The following is a 21,162-nucleotide window of genomic DNA, read 5'->3' on the forward strand; positions in this document are numbered from 1 at the left end:
ATTTTTATTATTAGATAATGTGATAAATTTGTGGTTGAACATGTACATCCTAAGATCCGCATGAATAGAGAATTTGAGTACTACACATAAACTCAATAAGGTTCTATCTTACAACTAATTGGTGTTAGGAGCTAGAAATATCCCATCAAGTGTATAAATTAGTTCACATCTCTCTAATTCTTCAATGTGAGATCACATTTGAGTTATTTTTCAAATTGTACACTACTTTCTTTAATTTTATAATCGCATTCATGTATTTAAACCTTATTTTTATTTTATTCACACATTTCAATCTTTCTCTTCACCATATTTTCTCTTTAATGCTAAATCAAAAGGACATAGTAGTACCGTTTCAAGTGTTAAATTTGGAATTTCGCACTATTAATCGATAACACTTAGTTAAAATACAATCAAATGGGATTGCTAGCCTCGTGGTGGTGGATTTCGGCTCTCTTTTCCACCATTGTAAGTTTATAACAAATATTCAATTTTCATCACTTATAGGAAATATAAATTCATTTTCTTTACATGTAAGGTTTATAGCCCATCATTGAATACATAAATAGTCAAATCAACTTGTTTGATTCGTTTCAATTAAATTTTATTAATGTCAACTTTATATAATTTTTACTCATACGTAATTAGGGATGTAGGAAAATTGATTATTAATACACACAACTATTTCCCTTCATCTCAAAATACACCCTATTATCGTTAATTACCGCAAGTATACAGAGTGTATTAATTTTAAACATACTTTATGACTAGTTACCTGTAAATTTATGTTAACTTTGTTCTTCATTTAACCTTTCCTATTCCTTTTTTATATTAATTTTCAACTCTTATAAATAAAATAAATACAAATTTTTTTATCAAGACAAGAAAAATATTTTTAACCCAAATGAGTTTTTACTCTCCAATTTAAATTAACATTAATTCAACACATTTTAACTGAAAGAACGATCAATGTGATCGCTCTTGTAAGTAATAAGTATTCATTTTAACCAATTTCTTGAGATACATGAAATCACTATGTTTATTTTTTCAAAACCCATTTTGATGTGTTAAAATAGCGTAATATAATTTTTCATTTGTGCCACTGAAAAATGAGAGATTGAGTATTTACATTTCTTATTTATTTATGTTTTTGGTACACTAATTAAAAAATATTTAACATCGTTTTAACCCATTGTAAAGAATATTATCAAAATATAGACATCACAATCACGTGTCTCTCAAAAATTTGGTCGAAATGATTACTTTTTGTTGGATAAGGGATAATTAGAATGTTTATTTTAAAAAAGAAAACATTATATAACGAGTTAAAATCGACATTAAATATATTTGTAAATTGCGTGCCACGAAAATTTTCAAATAAGGTGTAGTATTCTGATAACACCACCTATAGTTAGATGTATTTTGATAAGATTGTATTTTAAAAAGATAGAGAATAGTTAAGTGTATAAATATTAAACTATCATCAGAGATATTAAAAATAAAATTAATAAATTTATAATGTGCAGAAGCAAATGAGTCACTTAAATTTTATACTATAATTAAATTAGTTGGTCAAAAATTATACTTCCATAACGACAAACTATAAAAAAAAATTAATATATCATAGGAATTCAAACTAAAAGCACAGCCATATGATTGAAAAAAATCAATTCAATACTGAATGCAGTCAAAATAAATTTGCCATATGATATAAACTTGTAAATTTGATACATAAAACAATTAGAAAAAATAAAAAAAATAAAGTGAAAAGTCATGTTAAATATAATGGGTTTTTTTGGCAAACGGCTGATAGTTGGTAGCTGATTACAGTAGCTGATTTGACCAGTTAATTTTATTAACTGGTTTGACCAGTTGATTTTGAACCCGATGCTTATTTTGAACTCGTTGTTATGAATACCTTGTTCAAAAACAACTTATTTATAATAATAAGCTATTTCAACCAGCTATTTTACCAAATATTAGCATTAATTGATTTAACCAATAACCTTTTATTATATCAAAATAGGTTAAAATTGTGTAATAACATATATTGTCAAACAACCCGAAGCAAAGCGCGAAGGAAATAAATACTCTGCAGCACTCGCACTGACAAAATTCAAGAAAGGAGGGCGATGAACCAATCGTATTTAACATATAAAAGAAACTAAATAGGAAAAAGGTAAAAAAAAATTAAATTCAACATTGGACTACTCAATAATCAACATTGATAGTTAATGAAGTTCGAACAATTTTCGTATTTATTAATTTTTTTATTAAGTATGAACTAGACATAGTAAAACGGCCGGACATGTGGGTTGTGGGCCTCGTGGGTTAGATCATTATCAGATAAATTTTAAATTAATTTAGTTTTGAATCGTGTCGGTTTGAAAACAGGCTGAACTAGCGGGTCAAGGATTTTTAGAAGATATATTTTCCCATTATTTTTTTATTTTAAAGAAAATATTTTCTTATAAAAAAACCAAATGAAGTACATATTTTAAGGCTACAACAAAAAATAATGACTCAATATTTAAATAGACTAAAAATATAGAGAATTCCGACTAAAAATGATGACATGGAATTAAAATTATGACATATAGCTGAAAATGATAACGTAGAACTGAAAACAGGTCAAAATGGCAGAGTTCAGGTTCGGTTGGATTTGACAATTTTTTTTTTGATTTTTTCATTTTTTTTCGAGTCAAGTCAATTTTAGTGTTACAGATTGAAACTTCAAAGCTATATATAGCCTAGTGATTTTCGATTGGATTTCAAGTCAACTTCGAATCGAATCAAATTTTAACAAGTGTAACCAATCACTTTTTTGAGTTTCGTTTTAAACAAGATTACCAAGAGAAACGGAGGTAAAACTATAATTAGAAGAATCTATTGATAATGACAAATAAAATTTACTATATTGCATTTTCACATATTATTAAATTTTAAACATATTCCAATTCTTTTGAGAATAGCTTTTATTTTTCGTATCAATATACTTACTACTATAAATTTTAACTTAGTAATCTAAAATGACTTCACATAGAAAATTGAAAAATTTAGCGTGAATTTGACCCTAATTCAAATCCAACCTTAGAAAATAGAAAGAACGGTTTTATTTTAACAATAATATAAATTTGACTATTTTGTTTAATTTTTCACAATTTGATAATAATATAGTTAAGTGCAATCAAATTTAATTTACCTCGAAGTAATTTTTATTAACATCAACATTTTATATAATGTTTAATAATAAAATTTGCAATATCTATAATTGTATATGTGTATAGGCAAACATGCAAAAAAATTAAATAGGACAACAATAAAAATTTCCGAAATATAATCTTCTGTCCAATTTCATTTTCTATTAAACTGATATGATTAAAAAACTACTTTCAATAGCAAAGCTGGCTCTAGTCCACAAGAGTGGCATGAACAATTATCAAGTAAAAAAGTGGATAACATAAAACTCAATTATTAAACTTGACTTAATATTATTATAAGGAAAAATTACCCTGAATAATACGAACTTTCACTGATTTTCCTACAATAATACGAACTTTCAATTAACCATGAATAATACGAACTTTGATACATATTTCCCGCTGGCATACCATTTTACCTGTTACCGGTAAATTTACTCATTCCTTTAAAATTTTTTTTTTGGCTGATAAAACTAAGTAAAAAAAATTACCCTGAATAATACGAACTTTCACTGATTTTCCTACAATAATACGAACTTTCAATTAACTATGAATAAAATACGAACTTTGATACATATTTCCCGCTAGCATAATGAAGAAATGGGGAATTTACCGTTTCTCTAGGTAAAGAACCGGTCAGGTATGCTAGCGAGAAATATGTATTAAAGTTCGTATTATTCATGGTTAATTGAAGGTTCGTATTATTGTAGGAAAATCAGTGAAAGTTCGTATTGTTCAGGGTAATTTTTCCTTATTATAATTAATACTTCTAATTTTTTGTTGCTTAAACTTTTTTATGATTAATCCTCTAAATGATTTTTTTTTTCAACTAGTTATCTTCTTTTTTTTTTAATGCATTGATTATATTTGATTGATTGCTAATGAATTATTAAAAGATTGTACTTAAGATATTATAGAAGTACACACCTTTTATTCCTTATTGATTGTCTACTTAAAATGAACTGGTGTGTAAATTTTTTCGGTATTACAATTTTACATTTATTAATCTATATTTTATATATAATTAGGACTCATATTATAATTTTCGCCCAAAAAACATAAAATGTCATAATCGATCCTGCATAAATTGTTTTGATATTGTCCTTACAATGTATGTCACTATTATTATATAAAAGTTATGTCTTCCCATGCATAACAATTTGCATTTCTATGTTCGTACCGCGCGGACTTAATGCGATCTTTCAAATAAGGTTGGCAGTCAAGCTATGACTCACTTTACTCACATATTTTTTTCTTCTTAATAATAATTATTAATAATATAATAATTGGTGGTCGTTCTTTTCCTAACCGACTCTTGTTATTATGTCATATAAATAACACTGCTCTAAGCCTCTAACTTATCATTTTTCAACACATTTACAAAAGGAAAAAAGAAAAGGTTATTAGCTTAAGTAATATTTTACTCTTTCATCTTAATTTTTTTTTAAAAAAAAGTTACAAAGATAAGAAGATGGATCCAATGTGGATGATAACACTTGTTTTAGGGTTATTGCCAGTCGTGGGTTGGGTGATTTGGTGGTGGAATGAAATTTGGTATGTTTGGCCTATTCTTGCTAAATTACGTCGTTCTAATTCCGATATCAAACTCACCCTACCACCTGGCTACTTGGGTCTCCCTTTTCTCGGTGAGACTGTTCTGTTTCAATGGTTTTTCAATATTATTCGCCGACCTGATGATTTTATCAAATCAAGAATAGAAAAGTGAGTCATCTATACATCCAATCCAAAATGATCAACTTTGTCAAATGAAACATTGTTAATTTGAATCTTTTCAATAATTATTCTTTTAAACATTACTTAAATTAACATTTGATGATTCAGGTATGGAGGAGATAATAATGTAGGACTTTACAGAACACATTTATACGGATCTCCGAGCATAATAGTGTGTGATCCTTCTCTTTGCAAACATATTCTGAACTCAAGCGAAAATTTCAAGGCTGAATGGCCAACCAATAAAGTGGTAGGACGTAATTCAGTCATATCAATTGAAGGTGAACGTCATGATATCATCAAGAGTCTGGTTGTGAATTGCTTCTCTCGTCCAGATGCACTTGCTTGGGTTATGCTCAAAGTCCAACCTTGTATTATTTCTACCCTTCAATCATTGTCTCAAAGGCCTTCAATCAAAACTTTCTATGAACTTAAGAAGGTGTACCTCCCATCCTTTTTGTCATATATAAATTTATGTACATAATAATTATGCATGGTTTAATTAGCTAACATCATTTTCCTCCACTTATCGCTTATAATCAATTACAGGCCACACTTGACTGCACTTTACGATATGTTGTTGGTTTTGAGTATGACACTCGTCAAATTGAAGATCTTGCTGAAGCATATGAGGGTTTAAACTTGGGTTTTAGGGCCACACCTTTACACATCCCCGGAACTACTTATTATCGTGCCCTAAAGGTAACTGTTGGTTTTTCATTTATTTATGTACATATACTGATTGTTAGGGCTTCGACATATGTTTTAATTTAAAAATATTAAATATATATATATATCTTTATATATTACGATTTTGCAGTGTCGGGAAAAGATTGTCAAGGTATTCAAGGATGAGCTAGAAAAAAGAAGGAAGAACAACATACATAACATTGATGGAACAAAAGAAAGTGTGAGTGATCTAATGGATTCATTGATAAAAGCCCAGGACATCCAAGGAAAGCATTTGAAAGATGAAGAGGTCCTAGATAACATTGTAAACTCAGTCCTTTTGGGTCATATTTCCAGTGCTTATGCAGTGACATGGTGTCATTATTTTTTGGCAAAATCTCCTACTATACTTCAAAAACTACGGGTATATACTTGCTTAATTTTCCTAGCTAATTCATTTATTAGTTTTATTTATTTACTTATATAAATACAGTTTAAAAGAAAAATAAAAAAGTGATTCATTTATATTGGTACTTGCTAGTTAACTTGTTCTACGTACATATGCATTTTTGAGGTACAAGTACTGTATCTAATGATGTGTTTTATGAATGGGGTGGAATTCTATAATTGCAGGAAGAAAACATGGCACTTTTAAGGGAGAAGAACGGTGAGGCTATAACAAATGGAGATATTCAAAAGTTAAAATACACAAATAAAGTAGTGGAAGAAGTACTTAGAATGGCAAACCTTTCTGGCTTTCTTTTCAGAAGAGTCACAGAAGATGTCGAATTTAAAGGTATAATAATTGAAGGTTTACGTATTAATTCATTAGCACATTGATGATCTTAATTAATAATGAGTCAACGACGCACATATGTATGTTTAGGTTACATAATTCCAAAAGGTTGGAGAGTAATGATTTGGCTAAGACAGCTACATAATGATCCAACAAATTTTGAAGATCCAATGTGTTTTAACCCAGACAGATGGGAAGTAAGTTTTTCAGCAGATTACTCTTAGTTAAAAAAATTGAAAAATTTTATTTAATAATTCCAACGTTAATTAATCGTAAATAATATGATATAACAGACACGTCCAAAACATGGAACATATCTTCCATTTGGAGGAGGGTTGAGATTTTGTCCAGGAAGCATGATCATTCGACTCATTATGGCCTTATTCATCCATCATTTGGCCATTGGATATGAGTAAGCGTTTATTTTTGTTTGCTTAATCTTAATTCTCATTCTAAAATATATTCTACACATGCATTATTAATTGGATATTAATTAATTAGAATGAATTAAAATGTAATCAAATCGATGATTATATATTTTGTAGGTGGGAAATGAAGAATCCTGATGTTCACATCTCTTATTTATCGCATCCTTTACCTGCTGATGGTCTTGAGATTACAGTCAAGCCAATCAAGAATTAATCAACTCAATCAATTAATGCGTTTTGTATACAATTTTGTTTTTAGAAATTCTAAATATGCATGATACATAATTGTATTGATGAGTGACTAATTTTACAACCCAATTTATTTAATAAGTACAATAATGTTTCTTTTTTATAATTGTATTTAATATATTAAAGATCCTTTTGCAATTGAGGGATCATTTTATTTTTATTATTATACGAACTACCGTACACATATATTGTCCAATAAGTTCTTATCATTTTGGTATTTGATCTTGATTCTAAGGCTCTACATTTTTTGTTTTGCATACATTTTTTTTTTCAAATTTTGTACTATTATAAGTTGACATGCAATATTGGAAAATACTTACTCCGTTCTTTTTTGATCGTCCACATTACTATAGCGGGTAGTTTTAAAAGTTTTTCCACTTTAGAATACTTTCTATTTTTAAAAAGATTTTATCCCACTTTTACCCCTTAAAACCCCCCTTTTTCTTTTAATGTAACCCTTTTTTTTATTTATAATTATTTTCTCTCTCATACTTTCAATACAATCATTACTTCACATTACTATTTAATTAAAATAATACCTACTACAACGTCATACTTCCAATACAATTATTACTTCACACTACTATTTAATTAAAATAATACCTAGTACAACCCAAAAATTCTATCTTCGTGTGAAAAACCCAAAGTGGAAGATCAAAAAAGAATAAAGGGAGTAATGATTAAAACATATTGTTTTTTGAAAATAAAGCAACATATATCATAATTACTTAAATGATCGGTTAGCAAATCAAATGAAAAATTAAACCCTAGCCACTCTTTTCTCTCCTTTTTTTTCTGTCAAAAAAATCCTAACCTTTATTATTAATTTGGGGTTATTATCAATCTTATGACATGTTAAACTCCCAATCTTTTTATTTTTGCTTTTTTAGCTATAAATAAAATTCATCTTTTTTCTCTATATTATAGATTTATTCTACACATTTATTGGATGTGATAGAGGCTGAAAAGACTTCAATGTCAGATCTACTTAATATATAATGATCGTAACTTTTTCAATATAGAATTTTGTTCGATTAAAATTATTATGTATTTGGTCAATTATTACTTTATTATAGATGTGTATACGAGGAGAGACTACATAAGCAAAAGAGCCCTAGCTTGTTTGGACATTATAAATACAAAACTTTAAAATGTATTTGTTCCATTAATTTCATATTGATCTTCAAAACACAATTAAATCTTTTTCTTTACCTAGATTTCTTAACAGGAGTACTATCCTTTAATAACAATGGGGGCATCTTCTACTCATATTCGTGTTCTTCTTCTTTTACGTCGTATTCGTCGTCTTGTTGTTCATTTTTTTTTTCTTCTTAGTCTGATTTTCGTTGTACCTCCTCTTGTTGTTCGTTATCGTTTTCTTCCTTATCGTCGTCGTATTCTTATATTAATTCTTTGTATTCTTCTTATTCGTCTTCTTTTTTCTACCGCTCCCAACTACCCATGGCACCCAAGAAGACCACCCATGCATTAATAATACAATTGGAATTAAATGGGAAGAAGACTCTACGTTCAACAATTATTCGTCAATAATAATCTTGATCACCATTTTTTGAAATCTAGAAGAGATGGGAAAATTAAGTATTTCTTTTATGGTTTTTTTAGTTAATTAGTTAGTTAGTTTCAACAACTTCATAGTTGGTTAGTTAATGATCATCAACTGTTTGATGATATATGTCAATGCATATCATTGCTTGCATATTATGTATATATACTACTACTATAATATGACTATCTTTCTTTCTTGTACTAGAATGCAACTCTAGTTGATAATAATAATAACAATAATAATAATAATAAAAATAAAAATAATAATAATAATAATAATAATAATAATAATAATAATAATAATAATACACGAGTTATTCATCTTTACATATATTGGATTTTGATGATCTTTTGTCATGTGTGATCAGTGATTGATTTTGGGATATAATTTTTAATTTTATTGTCTAAGTAATTTGTTTGTGATAATTATTTTTGCAAATTTTGTTGGGTAGATAATTATTGCATGAGTTAATCAAAACAATTTAGTTTTTTAATTAATTTTTTACTACTCTGTGAGTTTGTGAATACCTAAAATTTGTGTATATATGTATTAGAAGAACTCGTGAATTTGTGAATCCTTAGGTACAAATCTGTTAATTGGTTAGATAAAAAAATTCTCTCTTAACTATTTGAATAAATTAGATAAAGAACTCAAGAAGTCGGGTAATTGTACGTGAATATTGATTTGTAATCGTTGTTTTTTAATTATAATTTATGACAAGTAAACTTACTCCTCATGTTAATTCTTTAGTATTTGCAACGAAAAGATTTTGGACCCAATTAGCTAGAATTTTGTTAAGAAAACGATGAAAATCATCGAGTAAATGATAAATTATTAATAATTATGTATGAAAACGTTTGCCAAAACCGTTACGATGCTAAGAACAAACAACAACGAACAAAACAAAGTTTGACAATGTAACTAAAAAGGACACAAAAATTTAAGGAGGTTCACCCAATGATGGCTACGTCCTCCGTGGTGTGTAGTTTCTGTTTATATTATATCAAAAGAATACAAACAACACTTCTTAATGAAGAATTACAATTGAGAAAGAGATAACAAACAAATGGCTATGTGTTTGACTTAGGGGTTGTGTTTGATGTGTTTGATGTGTGAGTATGAGAGCTCTATTTATAGTACTAGGTACATGAATATGAATAGCTCACTTGAATACATAGTTAATATTGAGTAATGAATATTATGAAATAACTCTAAGGATTTGAAAGGTCGAAAACAAGCATCCCATGCATATCAGAGAATCCGCTCGACCGGATCAGAGAGTTCGCTCGGTTGAGCGAGCATCAGCTACATTCTGGAGCATTCTGTTTGACCGCTCGCCCTACCAAAATGACTCGCTCGGTCGAGCGGCCTTACTGCTTCCTCTGTCAGAATTTTGATCGAGCATACAATAAATCAAACCCTTTCATTTTCTTCATTATTCTTCATTAACACCTATAATTCTTCATAAATACTCTCCACATAATTACACCCACTTAGTTTCCATCAACCAAGAGTTACACACATAAATTTATCCTTTAATGTGCACTCAAGTCACACATGCTTATTCATAACAATGTAAATAGTTGGATCTCATGAAAATATAAATAAAAAAAAGTTATCAAATAAAGAAAAAAGATATACAATGTTAATATGCTAAAAGAGAAAATAAGACATTTGATGCATAATAGTCCCACTGTCCCCATATATAGCAACAGACTACAACTATATAATAATTAGAAAGATTGTGGGGACAATTAAATTATGTTGATCAGATAAAAAACGAGAGCAAATGAAAAAGGTAATATGAATAAAAATAAAGAAAAATAATGAAAGCATTGCCTAAAATAAAATTGTTACAAGGTAAAAAAAGACGGAACAAAAAAGTGTGAGCAAACTCCTTACTAACAGTTCTAAGTTGTCTAAGTAGTCCAATAACAATGTATGTTAGTGCAAAGTGTTGCTTGTTTTGACGCTTTCTTGATCGATTGCGTGAGCATAATTAGTTTGTGATTTTGCTGTGAATGGAGGTTTTGTGTGCTCTATTAAATTGTTGGATACTCTGATTTTTTTTATTACATGATAGAATAGAGAATAAAAGAATTATATGAGAATTCAAATGTAAAACATTGTTTTTAAAAAATAATATTATTCAAACTTAGATAATATCGCATTTTAAATCTTCAGTTTATTAGTTTTATATTTATTATTAAAAACCAATGGATGGTTGAAACAAAGTTCATCTTCAAAATTAAACTCATTCTTAATATAAAATTTTCAAATGTTATTAAAGTAGGGGAGTGGAGAAAGGGTGAGAATGAATTTTTATAAATTATCTGCAGTAGCCGATCATCTTTGAGATAAGTATGTTGTGAAAAATACTTTAAAATTGAGTTTATCAAGATTAATTCAAAGTTGAAATTATATAGATTAATTTTCATTAGAAATATTAAAAAAAATATGTATTGCCTCATCTTAGCATTTTATAAAATTTTTGAGCCAAAATTGGTTTAGAGGAATTCGATCCCAATATTAGCATCTTCACTTTTCATCATCATCATCATATCCAATGTATTTCGTTCATAGGAAAAATTATAATCAGAGTCTGGGAAAGGAAAAAAGACGACAATTCATACCTATAAAAAAGAGTGTACTTTCAACTTACTAAATCTTTTTGTTTTGACAAAACATTCTCATCACTAAATGACATGATATGAAATAAGGACTCCACATAAGTCATTAAACACAAAAGAAAAGGTTACAACTCAAAAACCAACACCGTCTAAATCTCAAATACTTTTAAAAAACTTTTTTTTTCATTTGATTTGTTGTCTCTATGAGCGGCAGGATATACTGGGTTGGTTCGATGGTGATGATGGTCTAAGTTTGTCATCAACAAAACTAAGAGGAGACAATAAAGCTGCAAGTATAATTTATAACAGTTGAATGAGTATCAACATTATGTCCTTAACCTCCCCCAAATCAAAGTATACAACCTCCCTCAAAGCAAAAGAATGGTAAACAGATGCATAAAGTTACAAAGACAAAGACAAAACTATTTATGTGAAGGGAAGAAACAACCAATTCTACATATCTACACCCTTTAACAGACATGTATAGAGCTGAAAGAGCACACTTCCCGTCACCGAATACTAAACAACGGTTGTTACTCCGATGCAGACACAATGCACTGCATGCATCTTGATCGAACTACATTTCACTCAAAAAGTCATAAGGATCAACTGCTTCTCCATATCCAAGCTGGAAAAAGAAAGAAATAACTTTTTAGCCATTAGTCGTAAATAATGCTTACTAGCGAGTAAAACTAGCATTTCAGATATATGGGTTACGGTTTTGGTCCCGTTTCATGTCATGCTTAAAAAAGTTTCAGAAGCAAAATTATGTCGAGGGAATTGCAATTACAGATTATGAGATACAGGTTGAATTTAGATCTACGTGTCAAGTTAGGTTTCTCTCAGTTACTACAAGTCGTTTGAAGTTACAGATATAGCTATTTTTACTTGTAAGGAGATCATCAATAGGGCTCCTCAACATATATTGAAATCTGAAAGGGGTGACAAGAGTGTACGCACCTGTGCTTGCATATGAGCTAATTTCATCCTTCGATATTCTTGCTGTGCCTTCTTCGAACGGAACATTGATTGTACACGCACCACAGCTTTTTCTACACGCTCCTCGGCTTGTTTTCTGCTAGCTCGATAAAAATCTTCTTCTGTATCACTTTCTCGTTTCTGATCATCATTAGGCTCCTTAATTTCAACCTTAAGGCCACAAAAGCCTCTCCTCTTACGACGCCACCTAAGTATTGCTTTCTCGAGCACCCCAACAGACCAAGTAATCTTCCTGTATTCCCGGCGCACTTGGAAGCCCCTGAATATAGCCTGAATCAAGGAGAAAAGATCAGAATCATCTCATTAAACTAACAAAACAAATTGAAATTAAAAGGGAGGTTTTATAGACTTGAGCACCAGAACACAGGAAAGATCAGGACATCTCAACCAATTTTTTCAAAAGGTGAAGTTCTTAGAACAGGATATACATATTAAAAAGGCAAACATGGATACCTGTGCCTGGTAGGCGGCTACTAGGATCATGCACACTGATATTCAGGTGGTATGACGCTTTAAAGAATCCCAAATATCTTTTTTTATTATTATTATGATGATAATACTAGTATGAGATTTTTTAAATCCTAATCACCAGTAAATAATAATCTGCATAGATTAAAAGACGTTAGAGGGACCTGAAGAGTGTCTTCGGGAACCAACTCTAACACTGAAGTCAATATCAATCCTCGAGAAGGTATTTAAGGACTACAATCCCAAGTGCAATGTGGCGTTTAGTTTATACTTAGGTTTATTAATGATGTGAGAGTGTAATAAATGAAGAACAATAAATGCTACAATAAGTACCAATATAACACTTTGAGAATTTATATTCTTATGCATACCGGTATGCATAATTGTTTACGTGACTATTAAGGAGACTTGGGGTATTTATAATTTTGATGTTATTGATTCCTATAATATCATGTCACGAGATTTCTTATTTCCTCTCCGGTATGTGGGCTTATAATATTAGTAAATGACGGTTACCTAGCGAGACAATTTGAAGGAGTAAGTGTTGTTTGACTAAATATGCTCACCATTGCTTGTCATGTTAGTTATTCTTTGGGCCTCTGTTAGAATACATTCAACCTAAGCCCATTCCTATTTTGATCTAATAATAGTTAATTGGATCAAGATTTACTCTTTGGAAACCGATTTAAAGCATGTGGGTTGGTCCATAAGCATACAATAAATATAGATCATCCAATGTAGATTAAATACAAAAAATACAAGAAATACAATAAAATAAATTTGATTTGTCTAAGTATTTGTTGGTTTATATTGGCCTAATTATGGCTTAAGAATAATCGGCTCTTACCCAAGTTTTTCAAAAAAGTCATGCGAAAAAATTGGGTAAACTCGTCAAATAAAGTGACCAGAAACCATTTTTCTATTATCTATTTTTAAGTACCTAAAATTAACACCAACTTAATTCATTTACAATTACGGTTTAATGTTATGCTTGTAAATTTCAATATAGTGTACTATTACTTCTATTATCTAATGGTTAAACGTTCTTTAGCCCTGAATTCTGATGTATAATAATAATTCTTGCATGTCTTATATATACTTCTATATTAATTTAAATGGATAATCAGCATAGAGCAAATAGTTGATTTTCCTGTTAAATCAAATTATTGTTGTTAAAAATAAAATTAAATTTACAGTGTCGTTCACCCAGTACTGCCCATATGCTAAATGCAGATTGCAGAATAAAAAGATGGTCTACTGAGGTGAAAATAATGCTACTCTCCCCGTCCTTTTAAATCTACACCATTTATTTAAAAACCGCTTAGGTAATTGAATTATATGATATAAATTCAAAGGGATATATCTTATATATAAATATCTTCTGCTAGAATATTTTTTTCTAGTTGCAACGCTGCAAGAAAAGCAAGACCATTAGAATATTACCAATATGCATTGCGGCTACATATCAGCATAGTTAACAATAAAAAGTACCTAGAATAATTAAACCTTTTTCAAGATTTTTTTTATAATAATCTCAATTATTGATTAATCATGAATAATCTCAACTTTAAGGAGTATTTGCATAGAGTAAACTTGGGTAATCCAATACCCAATTATAGTAGGTAATTCACCAAAAAAATAAATTGAAAATTAATGTAAAATTTTTAAAACTTTTCAAAAATTTACATAAAAACTTATAAATAATAAAAAAAAAAAGTAAGAAATTTTCTTAAATACTTTTTTAACATATTTTTGAGATTTTATTTTAATTTATCATTTTTTTTAAAGAATAAAACTTGCAATAACAAGTTATTCGGCTATCAGATTTACTCTAGAAAAATACCTCATGGGAGTATTCATTGTTAATCAATATGTGGGGTTATTGTAAGAAAATCATGAAAAAGATAGATTATTCTAAGTAACTTTTCCTAGTTAAAATTTGCTCTATTAATCTCGGACTACATTACGTTTGATCATATTATCCAATTTTGTTTCACATTTATCCAATGGACATATTCAATCCCAACTACATGTGTTTAAAAGAGATCGATCTTCCGATATTTACCCGATTTATCATTGAATCCAAATTGACCCTATTATTAGTATTTGGACAGGAAATTTTAACCTGAATTAAGAAAATAATTTTATTATCATTGAATCCCAACTACTGTACGCCTATTTATGCGACTCACCATTTTAAATTCCATTAGTTTCAACCACTTTAAAGTTAAAATTATATTTTTCTAAATCATATTACTATGTGAAAATGATTGAACATGATAAGAACAAACACTTAAACATATTATAAACTGATAAGTGCAATTATTCACACTAATTTATATCAATTTATACTTTTTAATGATGGTTGTTGTTAGTAATTGCATGTTGATTTTGAAAATTTATATTACTTTACCCATTTTGGTTATTCATGTTGATTTTGAGTGATTTTAATTGTTTTAAGCATAATTCTTATGGTTTTAATGATGACGGAGTTTACTAAGGGGATTTTTATTCGGTTGAATACGTTCTACAAAGAAAATGAACAAAAGAGTAAAAGAGTATTTATAATGCAAAAGTTTGAGGTGAAATTTAATACATGTCTACTCTTTTGGTCATAACTTTTGGTAGGAAGACTTTATTAATTCAAAGTTTGAGGGATTGGAAACTAGACTATAAGAGCTTCTAACGGTATATTATACGCCAAATTCCAACAAACAAGCCAAAAGTGACGATCGTTCGAATTTGCTGAAATTGTCAGCTAAAACAGCCGACTCGGCATCCTGGTCGTGGAAATGGACGCCGAGTAGGCTTTTTCTTCTGAAACGCCATGGGAACATTTTTCATTTACTTTAATTTTGTATTATTTTAGTTTATCTTTATTTTAATAAACTTCTTAGGGTTAATCTAGTTATTAAGAAGGGGAATTAGGCTAAGCCTCCTTTGGGGAGCATAAGGGGGGAGATCAAAAGTTATTTTTCCTCCTTCCCCCTTCATCTTCCTCTCCATTTTGAACACCATTTTCTTGTAAACTTTTAATTTCCAATCATTTTAATTTCTTATCTTTGATTTACTTTCTCATTATTAAGTTAACCTTCCTTTATCAAATTTGTATTAGTTTAATCTTTCCTTGTCAAACTTTAATTATTTTCTTAGTAATTGTCTTTTGATAAAAGTAGTATTGTTCTCTATGTTTTGTCACTTAGATCTTTAATTGTATTTCTCATTGTTTAATTATTATTTTTCCTTGCAAATTTCATTATTAGCATCTTTTATCATGCGTAGTTTCATTTTAGAATTTTGTTTATTGTTTTTATCATGAATATTGAGTAGATCCATTCTCTAGGGTTATGTTTGAACCTACAATTCATGTATGATTTGATTATTGAAAGTGTCTATAAAATTAGGATTAAAGCGATTAAATTGTGCAAATAACCGTAAACTAATTATGCTTTGTTGGACTAATCAATAGAACTATCGTGTGAGATTAGGATCAACTTTGCTTTAGGGTAAATTTTGGTTAAATTCTTATTAATTCGTTCAATAAAACTATCGTGTGAGAATTGAATTAATAAGGTCTAAATCTAATAGTTAATCAAAAGAGCGAGAGGTTGAGATTAACAAGATCATATTTAATGATATAATTAATCTGACATTTTATAGACATTGATAGAATTTTGATAGTACAAGAACTTAGGGGATTCCCGACACCCTAGACTTCTTCATTATATAGTTTCAACCCAATTTCTTATTGCATTTTTAGTTTATTAGTTAAAAATCCTTAAAACTATTTTTCTCTTTAAACAATATAATTAACAGAGATTAGTAAATTTCTTGTCCTTCCTTCACTACTACATTAACGAGCAATGGCGACGCTCTATTGCGACGGTTGGTTTTGAACCGTAGCAATAGATACTCTATTGCGACAGTTAGGACCCTATTGCTACGATTATTTTAAAACCGTGGCAGTAGACAACTTATTACAATGGACGGATACCTATTACTACGGTTGTGTATAAAGCGTCGCAATAGGCCTGCAATTGATTAAATTATATTAGGGCATCAGTGTTTACCGGGAAATGAAAAATAAAAATTTCACTTACTTTCAACTTTCCCACCTTCACTTACTTTCTGATTCATTCACTCTTACTTCTCAAAAAGCCCTATTTCACAAACTGAATTTGATTTCCTCTAATTCTTCTTTGCGAATTTCGATCTACTGTTCGTTGGTTGCTGCGGGCTGCCGTAAGTGGTCGTTGTTGCTACCGTTGGGTCGTTGTTGCTGCTGCCGTTGGACGGTTCTGTTGGGTCGCGTGACGGTGCTGTTGCGTCGTGGGTAGCTGCTGGTTGGTTGTGGGACAGTGCTGTCGCTGTCATTGGCTGTTGCTGCTATTTTTTGCTATTTGTTAATTAATTGGTTGAGGTAATTTCATAATTCACATCTCTGGTTAATCACAATCATAATTCTAATCTCTGGTTAATCACAATCATAATTCTAATCTCTGGTTAATCATAATTGGTTGAGTTGCTGCTATTATTTGCTATTTGCTATTTGTTAATTAAATTGGTTAATCACAATCATAATTCTAATCTCTGGTTGATCTCTGATTTCTTGATACAAGTTGATTAATTGTTAATTGATCAAGTGTTTTTGCCTTTAGTATAAAATCTTATAATACTTACTTTTAGGAAATGGATAAGTGGTGGGAATTTCCTAGATGGAGTTATGATTATCAAAAAGGAACGAATGAATACATTGAAAAAGCTTTTGCTACAAGGTCCCAAGGAAATCAAATTAGTTGCCCATGTTGTATGTGTTATCATCGATATTGGTATGGTCAGAATGACGTGAAAGATCATATTATTTGCAATTGTTTTGTACCAAGAAGTGATGAATTTTCTCGGTTTGGGAAGATGGGTGTTGAAACAGAATTAGAGGCACATGATGAACCATTGAACATGAATGATGGTATACAAGAAATGTTTAACGTTACTCTGAGAGTAGGGCCAAATGATAAGGCAAATTGTAACGGCCCGGTTTAAGTGACCCGGAAAATCATATGAAAACATGATTCCGGTTCACAAACGGACACAAGAAAAAAAAATGATTTTTTTTTACTCGGATCGTCAACGTTCCAACGGTAAAGGAATATGGTCAATGCAGAAAACAACGTCAAACAAAATAAAACAAGTCAGCGGAAGTCTTTACATACAACTCGAGAGCCTACTGGCCTCTAGACTAGCTAAAAAGTTGTACGAAATAAAAAGAAAAACGTCATAAACTTTCTTTACATAAACTGAGATATTTCGATTCATAAACTTGTTACAAAGTATATCTTAGACTAGATGGTTACGGGTTCTAAGCTGAGTCCTCACTCCAGCCCCCACCTGCAATCAACCTACTGCTCGTCGTATGACAACACGTAGCAGGTTCCAAGAACAACCAATACACGTCAGAGACTTCATACATATATCAAACAGGTTGAATACAAGCATTGTGTTTACCCTAGCATGTAAAGGCTCTAATACATATTCATTATTCAATATTTCCAATCTTGTAACGTTGCCCGTCCTGTTCGGGTCGTTCAAGTATAAACCATTTATCTTTAGATAATCCCAACTTGTAACGTTGCCCGTCCTGTTCGGGTCGTTCAAGTATAATTTCAAATATTTTTGGTGGAATACACTTGGGAGAGCTAATCCCAAGGCAACCACCGACCTAAGACGTTGCCCGTCCTGTTCGGGTCGCCAAAGGCTAAAGTATGCATACCCCCATGGTGACCGTAATGATCCAAAACTGCCATGGGAACAATAATTTATAATATTCCAAACCATTTGTTAACCCTCTTTTGGGTAACATAACCAAACGTCAACTCCTTTGGGTGAGAAACACATAAATTCTCAATTTTCACTTAATTATTTCATATTATTTGAGGTGTCTAATCCTTATGTGATTTACAAAGCCTCGATTAGAAATAAAACAACATTACTTGCACAACCATATAAACAGTATGGTCTAAGCGTGTACCTTAACGCTGCAAACACACACGTTGCTCAGGCACAAAAGGAATTTCACCCTCTTATAAATCGAGGTCCTAAACAACACATACAAAACGATCACATATTAGATCGTGTTTACATATTTAATCCTTTCCATACCATTAAGATATCACTAAGACTTGATAATTTTAAATGTTTTCATCCAATTTCCAAAGATTCCAAATTACAAATTCTGACCAGAAACTTTAAGGGCCATTTCGGACAGATTAGAAAATTCGAATGAAAAATCCGACTTCGCCATTGCGCTCGGAACGCGTCAATTACCTTGGGTACCAAATTTCATAATTTCTAACATCCATTTACTATTTTTAATTATTTTAAACGTTTAACGAGTTTTTTTAAAACAAAACACATTGGATGCATAAACCAACAACGGAAACGATTAACATTTCCCGAGCCGTCACCAATACCGAGACAGCAACTGCTGTCCGGAATTCTCATTACATTTTTATTGTTGCTATTAATATTTATATATATTCATACACAAAAACCCCATCATCAAGGCGTAAGAGTCATCAAAAAAATAAAAAGAATAGGCCCATCCATAAAATCTTCAAGAGACTTAAAACTCCACAAATTATGATAATTAAATTAAATACTTAATTCCCTTAACAAATTAAATTTTGTAGAGAATTACAAAACCAAATCACCCTTTTAAATCAAAACACATATATATAAATATAACACAATCCTTCAAACAAATCAAATTTTGCTAAAGGATTACTAAACCCTTGGATGACTACATTACTTGATTCATATCATTTAAATTTCATCTAGTAAATTGAAATTTTGTTAGAGAAAATAGACCATAAGAAATTTATTTAGATTTCTATGTAACTTTAAATACTTAATTCTTATAACAAATATAAATTTTGTTAAAGAATATTGATCAAGAAGTTCTTTTCTTAATCCTTTAACAAATTAAAGTTTATTAAAGGGTTATTAGAGAAAATTTTCATATATAAAAGAAAAATATTCAATCCTCTTATAAGTCATTGGATATCATCATACATAAAATATAATTCATTTAGAAATCTTTGTATATAAAATCTATAATTAACAATTCAATTAAACTTACCTCTTGATCAAAAGATTGGATTGAACAACAAATTTTTTTTTTTTCCTTTTGAATGTGCCGAATTCAAGGAGTAAAAAGGGAGAAAATTTCTGAATTTTTTTTTGTTTACTTGAAGTTTTGAAATGGTGAGGGAAATCAAAGAAGTTTAAGGATTAATAGTTACTTAAGATAATGGTCATAATTGTGCCATAATACACAATTATGAGAGGAGTTACAAGACTCCTCCCATGCCTCCACCAACCGGCCACCCCTTCAATTTCCTCCTAATTATTATTTTTTTAATTAATTAATTAAGTAATTATTATATTATTGTTAAAACAACAAAGAAACGTCACACGATAACATCGTACGCGATAAAACTCGTTACCGTTAAAGTTAAACCTACTTTATTTCTTAAAATTAACTATGTAAAATAATATAATTTAATATTACTTATTTATTTTATTTTTTTATACTTTATTTTATTATATTTTATTTATTTTTAAACCCGATAATTTATATTATTTCCTCCCAAGTGCCACCTCAACGGGAGATTGACTTGCACAACCGAAATGCCACTTTACCCACACGTTCCAAAATTTCATATGGTCCTATAAATCGAGGGCTCAACTTTCTACGAGTACCAAAACGTATTACTCCGCGCATGGGTGACACGCGAAGTAATACATGTTCGCCCACGATGAACTCTTCCGTTCGTCGCTTCAAATCAGCATAAGACTTTTGACGATCATGTGCCTCTTTCAAACGATCCCTTATCAACTTCACTTTTTCAGTCATCTGAAATAGCAACTTAGGTCCCAAGGTCACCGCTTTGGTGAAATCATCCCAATAAACCGTACTACGACAACGACGCCCATACAAAGCCTCAAATGGAGCCATCTATATAGATGGCTGATAACTGTTGTAAGAAAATTCGACCAGGTCCAAATGTTCATCCCACAACCCTGTCCATTCCATGGCAATAGCGCGCAACATATCTTCTCGAATTTGATTTTTCTGTTCCGTCTGCCCATCCGTCTGCGGGTGGAAGGACGTACTATAAAGTAACGTAGTGCCCATTGCCTGATGCAAGGTTTACCAAAATTGTGACAAATACCGTGTATCTTTGTCGGACATAATAGTACGGGGCACACCGTGAATTCGTACGACATACTTAATGTAAGCTTGAGCTAAATGTTCGATTTCCCAACGACAGTTCATAGGGATGAAACGAGCTGATTTAGTCAATCGATCCACTATGACCCATAAAGCATCATTTCCTGCCTTCGTCCGGGGTAAACCCACAATAAA

The 21,162-nt window shown here is 30.3% G+C and overlaps 2 protein-coding genes across 2 annotated transcripts; one reads left to right on the forward strand and one right to left on the reverse strand.

Moving 5' to 3' along the window:
* The first annotated feature begins 4,567 nt into the window (after positions 1 to 4,567).
* LOC130820551 (ent-kaurenoic acid oxidase 2-like) lies at positions 4,568 to 7,273 on the forward strand. Its single transcript, XM_057685967.1, has 8 exons — positions 4,568 to 4,919; positions 5,040 to 5,370; positions 5,481 to 5,633; positions 5,752 to 6,024; positions 6,234 to 6,396; positions 6,487 to 6,593; positions 6,690 to 6,808; positions 6,942 to 7,273. Exons 1-8 carry the CDS (start codon positions 4,669 to 4,671, stop codon positions 7,036 to 7,038), a joined length of 1,494 nt encoding a protein of 497 aa, XP_057541950.1. The 5' UTR covers positions 4,568 to 4,668; the 3' UTR covers positions 7,039 to 7,273.
* Positions 7,274 to 11,379: 4,106 nt separating this feature from the next.
* Positions 11,380 to 12,662, reverse strand: LOC130821496 (calmodulin-binding transcription activator 5-like; the record flags this gene model as incomplete). The annotated part of the gene is made up of 3 exons (XM_057687284.1): positions 11,380 to 11,898; positions 12,231 to 12,539; positions 12,627 to 12,662. Coding segments are annotated over 3 exons (396 nt in total), but the record flags the coding sequence as incomplete, so codon positions are not given.
* Positions 12,663 to 21,162: the final 8,500 nt, after the last annotated feature.

The sequence above is a fragment of the Amaranthus tricolor genome, chromosome 8, assembly GCF_026212465.1.
Source record: "Amaranthus tricolor cultivar Red isolate AtriRed21 chromosome 8, ASM2621246v1, whole genome shotgun sequence".
Lineage (NCBI taxonomy): Eukaryota > Viridiplantae > Streptophyta > Magnoliopsida > Caryophyllales > Amaranthaceae > Amaranthus > Amaranthus tricolor.